Source organism: Penaeus monodon, chromosome 7 (genome assembly GCF_015228065.2).
Source record: "Penaeus monodon isolate SGIC_2016 chromosome 7, NSTDA_Pmon_1, whole genome shotgun sequence".
NCBI classification, from domain to species: domain Eukaryota; kingdom Metazoa; phylum Arthropoda; class Malacostraca; order Decapoda; family Penaeidae; genus Penaeus; species Penaeus monodon.
In genome coordinates, this window is record NC_051392.1 from 29,546,654 (window position 1) to 29,554,153 (window position 7,500).

The window sequence follows — 7,500 nt, forward strand, 5'->3', positions numbered from 1 at the left end:
AGTTCTAGATATTCAGCTGTATGAGGCTGGCCACTTGTGTCTATTGTACCCACTCTTGTATATATATATATATATATATATATATATATATATATATATATATATATATATATTATTATTATTATTATTATTATTATTATTATTATTATAATTGTTATTTATGTAGAACTTCTTCAAAAGTTTGATGTTCATGATACGTCTTTTTAAAGGTTGCCCGGAGGCATGCCGGGGCTCCCGGGAGTGGGTAACCTCCCAAACGTCCCAGGCAGTTTCCCGGCCCCGGGGGTGCCGCCCCCGACGGAGGATGAGGTAGAAGGTCAAGGCTATTGCCAGGTTAGTCTTGTCAAGTAATCCTTGGTTTACCTTTTGTGAAGTAGCTTTGCTAATACTGTTGTTTTTATGGGCCTCATTATAATCTTTTCTTGCCTAATAATTCAATGAACAAACAAGTGTAACAATACACACTGCAAGCAACATATTTTCAGATAGTAATCATACATTGTTGTAAACTTTAATGTCAGTCTTGGAATTTGAAGCCTACTGTATATATTTAGCTGAATCAGATAAGATGTATTATGTGGTGTGCAACTAAAGAAGTATGATTAAGCAGTGTTATCAATAAAGGTTTTTTGAAATGTTAAAAAAGAAAATAAAAAATAAATAAAAAAAATAAATAGAATTTGAGGGTGTCCTTTGTTCTCATCCTTTTATCTTAGGGTACTCCTGTTATTTTTTTTCTCTCAGTTTTTCTTTTGCTTTATCATTTAAAAAAATGCTTGATTATCATTTCTTTAAAATTATTATTTTAGCTTTCATTATAGTGTTTAGGTTAACTTTGAATCCACAAATAATGGTTAATTTGACTAAAGATGTGTTTATTACACGTTATATTTTCTATTCTGTTTATTGACTTATGTGCCACATCAAACTGAAACTGATATTTGACAACAAACAGAAATGTATTAACACACCAATTATGGCTTTCAAAGAGACTTTTCCACAAGTTTCCACAAGAAACTTGAGAGGCTTACAATCTCAAGTCCAGCCCAATGGTGGTGCTGTGTCAATTATCATAACCTCCACACTCCTTTACTCTGTTATGTTAATATTTTGGGGAGAATTGCTGTGGTGAGCTTTTATGGTAACAGATGAGATTGTTTAATTCAATTTATGTTTCCTTATATAAAGTAAAGCATAAACATTTTTATTTATGTAACATATTTTGGTAGCTTTTGTTTTGTGATGATAATATAATCAGTAACCCCCCCCCCCCCTTCAGGTCTACCGAGGTGCTACCTGTAGTCGCTTCATTGGCAACCATTCCATTTACATCCGATCACCACGACATCTGGCAGATATGGAAAAACGGCTAGCAACTGCAATTACAGTGATAATTCATTCCAAGTAAGTGAAACTGATTCATTGAAAGATCATGATAGAGCAGGGAATTACATGAAGGGAAGTTATGGTTATATATGCAATACTAACATGTACAAGGAGATGAGTAAATATATTTATATTTCTCTCCCTCCGACTTCCCATCATTCTCTTAGATGTACAAATAGTTGTTGAATGATACTATTGATGATACATCTGTCAACTGAATAAAGTTTATTGTCAATTTATCAAACTCCTTTTCTGCAGTGATCTATCTTCAAATTGTGAGGACTATGCCATAAAGTCTCTCTGCTATGCTGCACTTCCACTGTGCAATGAGAATGAGCCAGAACCAGCACCTAGGCAGTTGTGCCGCGAGGAATGTGAAATTCTTGTAAGTATGGTATATTGTTATTATAATTGGAAACCATACAAAAGTGCTAACTTGATGTAAAAAAAGAAAAATATGTTGCTTAAACTGGTGGTAAGGATATAGATATATATATATCTTTTCTTCTTCTTCTTCTTCTTCTTCTTCTTCTTCTTCTTCTTCTTCTTTCTTTCTCTCTTTTTCTTCCTCTTCCTTATCTTTTTTTTTCTTCTTTTTTGGTGACTTTATTGCCACTGTATCACTATAATCATATGTAAACATATATTTAAAATACTTTACCCAAATTACTTCAGGTAAATGACGTATGCAGGATGGAATATGTCATTGCAAAGCAGCACCAGCTCATTGGCCGTCAGCTGCCCATCCCAGAGTGTGAGGAACTCTCTCCCATCACATCACCGGATCATCTCAACTGCATTCGCTTGGGCGTGCAAAGCGATCCTCTTGTTGAAGGTTAGATAGGCTTTCTCATCCTCAGTCTTTGAGCACACTCTGAATTTTCCTCCTCTCTCTCATAAATTTGACAAATGACTTCTAATTATTTTGAAACTGGCAGTAATATAAACTGAAAATCTATATGTTGCTGTGAACAAGTTGTACTACATTAGCTTATTTAAAAAAAAAAAATTGATAAGTACACCAAAATAATTGAGTTAGAAACTGCTTGAAGAATTGTTAATGCTCTAAGTATATGTTCTTTTATGTCATCAGTGAAATTGATCTTCTGATTCAAGTAATATTAGTGAAAATATGTTTGCTTCCAGTTACATGAGATTCATTCACTCTGGATTCTATTTACTTGGAACCCTTCACTGAAAATTATTTAATCATTTAAAAACTTAATTGATGTTAGAGGAATCCTTGCATGTAGAAACTTTATAGGCACCTGCCTGTGGGACATGCAGTTCATATTAAACATTTTGTAAGGAATTTAGTAAGGCAAGAAAAAGTCATGAGATATGGAATAAAATAGTATAAATTGCATTTTGTGTATTCGTTCATATCAGGTTTTCTAACTTTGTTTTATGTCCACAGGTTTGCAATAAAATAATAATAATAAAATGAATAAATAAATAAATTAATATGTATGTTCATTTTCTTCACTTTTTTTTTTCTTTTATCTCCTGACAGATGAGAAGTGCTATGTTGGTAATGGTGAGTCCTACCGAGGCACAGAGAGTCGCACATTATCAGGTCGTATTTGCGAACCATGGAGTCAGAATCAGCTCTATATTCGCACAGCTGACTTTCCTGAGCTAATTGGAGGGCATAACTACTGCCGTAACCCTGGTGCACAAGAGAATCAACCTTGGTGCTTTGTTGCTACTGAACACTCGGTATCCAAAGAAGAATGTGCTGTACAAGTTTGCAGTAAGTACATAATCTCTGATTGATGAAGATTAGGTGCAAGTTTGTAGCTATTTATGAATGTACAGGTAAATAGTACATAGTTATACATTGCAAAAACTTGAAAACATATTAATCTTTAAATTCTCATTACTCTTTCAGATGACAATACATTAGTATTCATCCTTGTGGCAGCTGTGATTGGTGGTGCAGTGTTCCTTTCACTGATTGTTGGACTTTGTATGCGCAGAAAGTTTAAATCACCTAAACAGCCTTCCCCAAAGGCAAAGACAGTAGAACTTAATGCTCTCCTCCCAAAACAGCAGCAACTTCGGGCTCGTGAATTTCCCCTAGCTAACGTTAGATTCATGCAGGAGCTTGGAGAGGGGGCCTTTGGTAAGCTGAATAACTTATTATTGTTTGTTGTTTGTGTTGATATATCTTTTTAGTGTAACATAATTTATTTGTTAAAATTGATGGTAAATGTCATCTTTGTGATTTGGTTATCTGTTATGGATGAGACTATATGTAATTTGAATTAATTAAAGTTGCCTTATATGTAAAACCATTAAAAGTATCTGAAGTATTTTTAATAGAAAGTAAATCGATAAATAAATAGATTTGCAGTTTGGTTAACTGGGAAATTTCTATTTGTATATTACTGACTTTTTATCTATTCATTTAATATTTACTCTCTCAACCTTAAACTTTCATAGCGGCTCTTTAAAAAATATTAAATATTCGCTTTCTAGGTAAAGTTTACAAAGGTGAACTACAAGGAATGAGTCCGGATGGAAGCTCAGTATTGGTGGCTATCAAAACTTTGAAAGAGAACGCTACAGCGAAAACTCGTCAGGATTTTCACCGGGAGGTAGAACTCATGACAGACCTTCGCCATCCCAACATTGTTTGCCTGCTGGGAGTGGTCATGAAGGAGGAACCTATGTGTATGTTGTTTGAACATATGTCCCAGGTATGTACTAGCTTATCAGGTGAACTTTCCTTTAAAATGATAAATATCAACAGATAGATCCTCTCTCTCTCTCTCTCTCTCTCTCTCTCTCTCTCTCTCTCTCTCTCTCTCTCTCTCTCTCTCTCTCTCTCTCTCTCTCTCTCTCTCTCTCTCTCTCTCTCTCTCTCTCTCTCTCTCTCTCTCTCTCTCTCTCTCTCTCTCTCTCTCTCTTTCTCTCTCTTCTCTCTCTCTCTCTCTCTCTCTCTCTCTCTCTCTCTCTCTCTCTCTCTCTCTCTCTCTCTCTCTCTCTCTCTCTCTCTCTCTCTGTGTGTGTGTGTGTGTGTGTGTGTGTGTGTGTGTGTGTGTGTGTGTGTGTGTGTGTGTGTGTGTGTGTGTGTGTGTGTGTGTGTGTTAGATAATATCAGGAGAGGTATGTACTTTATAAAAGTACCTTTTCCCACAGGGTGATTTGCATGAGTTCTTGATTTCTCATTCCCCACGGTCGGATGTCTCCGCATCTAGTGACGATGGCATGTCCCAGGCTGTACTAGAACAGCCAGATATGCTTGTCATTGCAACTCAGATTGCTGCAGGTAAGGCTAAGTTCATTTATTGTTTTTGAACTTATGTAATTTGATCCTTTAAGCCTACTATAAAATTTCTTGGTAAGGTGTTTGCTTCAGTTATATTTTGTATATGTATCAGTTTACATCTTGAATTTTACTTTTTACCTTGTGGAATATGAAAATTGAAATGTATATATATATATATATATATTAATAAACAACCTCTCAACTAGGGATGGAATACCTTGCAAGCCATCACTATGTCCACCGAGATCTTGCCTCCCGTAACTGTCTAGTGGGGGAAAACTTGACTGTAAAGATATCAGACTTTGGACTTTCTCGGGATATCTACTCTTCTGATTATTACAGGTATCTACAAAGTTTATAAGAGTTCTGAGTATAATGCAGTACTACCCATTTGCTATTGACATTTTTCTTAATATTTGATATACAATATGTAAAAGTAAAGGTAGTAAAAAAGGTATCTTTGCATATATTTTTACTATTTTTGCATATTGCATAGTCTATAGTGAATTCCAGTATTGGCAAATAATTGATTGAAAAGCTAATTTCAAATGAATAATTACAGAGTGCAGAGTAAGAGCCTGCTCCCAGTGCGATGGATGCCACCAGAATCAATTCTGTATGGAAAGTTTACAACAGAATCAGATGTTTGGAGCTTTGGTGTTGTTCTGTGGGAGATCTTCAGTTACGGTTTACAGGTGAGTTACATATAAGGACTTTCTGGTTAGGGCCATTAAATTGCACTACAGTTCATATGAAGTGCAATTGTAATCTTTTGAAAATTTTAGCTTTTTATGTTTTCTATTTCACTACTCTGAGACACATTGAGTATTGTCGGAAAAACATAATGTGCAGACTTGGATGCATGATATTTAGTAAAAAATCTGTTATTGCTTCCTAATTTCACATTATTCATATTTTTCATGATTTTTTTATTTGCATCTTTTCAGCCTTACTATGGATATAATAACCAGGAGGTAATAGATATGATAAGGTCCCGTCATCTGTTGCCTTGCCCAGAGGATTGCCCACCCCGCATATATGCTCTCATGGTTGAGTGCTGGCATGAGACTCCAAACAGAAGACCAACATTTAGGTAAGTCTTAATCTGAAGATTAATTATTTCACTTTTTGGGGTCTGCATAATGCAGTAGTTCTATTCTTCATAATTTTGTTCTGCATAGTAAGAATTGTAATGATCCCTTATTTTGATAAAGATATTTAGCTTGCATCATAGAAACAACATAATTACCCTGTTAATTCCCACAAAAGGCACCGTTGTCTTCCTTTCTAGTATTTTAGTTATGATTCAGGTGTGTTTCTGTTACCTCTTTAGTAATCCCAGGAATGTCTTCTTACAATGAAATATTGATGGTGCAGAAATATATTTTTGAAGTTAATCACAACTATTTGAAGGTGCCTGCAAACAGTACATACTGATTTTCATTGCAGGGAGATACATGGTCGACTACGTTCCTGGCAGGGTTTAGATAATGGAGGTTTGGTTGGCACACTGAGTGGTAGTGTGTCTGGGCATTCTGGCTCACAGCACTCCAGCACAGGTCCCTCAAATAACACTGGATCTACCAACCTCTCCTCCAATACTCACCCCCCACACCTTCCTCGGCCTTATCATCCAGGCCCACATTACCAGCCTCCTGGACCACCCCATTCACCAGCTTACTCTGCTCCTTACCAACCACCACCACCTCCTGGGATGGTGCCTGGCTTGTATCCACGTTTGTCAGTGCCTGTAGGGCACCCACAACCAGTATATTTGGCCCAGCGTAGCAATGTGATGGGAGGATCACCAGTTACCATTAGAGTGGCGCAACCACAATCTATGAATATGGGAACAGAAACCCAGTTGGCAAATCTCTGAACTAAATGGTGAAACTTTTGATTCCTAACTCTCACAAGGGAATGTTCAGTGAATCTCATCACATCTTGGGAATGATGTTTGATGTTTCGTGTATGCTTGGAGCACAACAAGGTCCTCTAAGCATGGATATAATGTGACCATCTTGTTGCTGCTCTTGTATGGTGAAAAGAAAAGAAAATCAGTGCTTGAGTGAAAAGTGTGTATGGAACTGAAAAGAACATCTTTTCTGATCTCTTGAGTGTTTAATAGATTAGGGAATCAAGTGTCAAGAAACTATTCTGTTGTAACATATACATAAAATGTGAGTTCATGATTTGATATTATTTGGAATATTTCACTTTGCTTCATTGTCATTTGAGAGTGTTATTTGCTAAATATTTTTAAATTATACAGATGATGCAGAATTGTGACATCCTAGTGGTAAGATGAGGAAGGTTTTCCTCAGGTAGGAGTCCTTAGTGCATCATCATCCCATCTGGCAAAGTGTTTTTATATAGCCTGACCTGATATTATATATAATATGAGTTCTGAACTGAAATGTGTTCTAATTTCTGTAATAGGAGTGAGTAATACATAAAGCATGATTGATGTTATAGCTTATACCTACATATTTCTTATGAAAATATTTAGTGCTTTGTGGAAATTACTACTGTACTTGTGACCCCTGGTCATGGCATAGCATGTGACATATGCCAAAATGAATAATCAAATAATTTTGCAAGACAGTTAAGTGATTGAATTGTAAGAGATGTTTACCTTATGTTAATGCCATGTGCAGATGTGAGGAGCTTTGAAAGAAATGAACTATTTTTGATGGCCATGCTGTTATGCACTCTTCATGCTTGACATAGCTTTGTCATCACATGGTTACTAAGTCAATATCTGTTTGCTTATATGCAGTAAGCTTTAATGTGATACTATATTTTTTATCTGATTTTCTAAATTAACTTTTTAATTAGCA

The 7,500-nt window shown here is 35.8% G+C and overlaps 1 protein-coding gene across 1 annotated transcript in view; it reads left to right on the plus strand.

Moving 5' to 3' along the window:
* The window catches only part of LOC119575582 (inactive tyrosine-protein kinase transmembrane receptor ROR1-like), a 20,781-nt gene that overhangs the window by 12,847 nt on the left and 434 nt on the right, over positions 1 to 7,500 (plus strand). The window contains exons 6-17 of the mRNA XM_037923230.1: positions 210 to 333; positions 1,280 to 1,404; positions 1,645 to 1,771; positions 2,062 to 2,221; positions 2,900 to 3,139; positions 3,278 to 3,511; positions 3,868 to 4,088; positions 4,531 to 4,660; positions 4,867 to 5,002; positions 5,223 to 5,355; positions 5,608 to 5,753; positions 6,110 to 7,500. The exon at positions 6,110 to 7,500 is cut by the window's right edge and continues 434 nt beyond it. Coding sequence (XP_037779158.1) covers positions 210 to 333; positions 1,280 to 1,404; positions 1,645 to 1,771; positions 2,062 to 2,221; positions 2,900 to 3,139; positions 3,278 to 3,511; positions 3,868 to 4,088; positions 4,531 to 4,660; positions 4,867 to 5,002; positions 5,223 to 5,355; positions 5,608 to 5,753; positions 6,110 to 6,539 — 2,206 coding nt within the window. The 3' untranslated portion in view covers positions 6,540 to 7,500. The remainder of the gene's footprint in view (positions 1 to 209; positions 334 to 1,279; positions 1,405 to 1,644; positions 1,772 to 2,061; positions 2,222 to 2,899; positions 3,140 to 3,277; positions 3,512 to 3,867; positions 4,089 to 4,530; positions 4,661 to 4,866; positions 5,003 to 5,222; positions 5,356 to 5,607; positions 5,754 to 6,109) is intronic.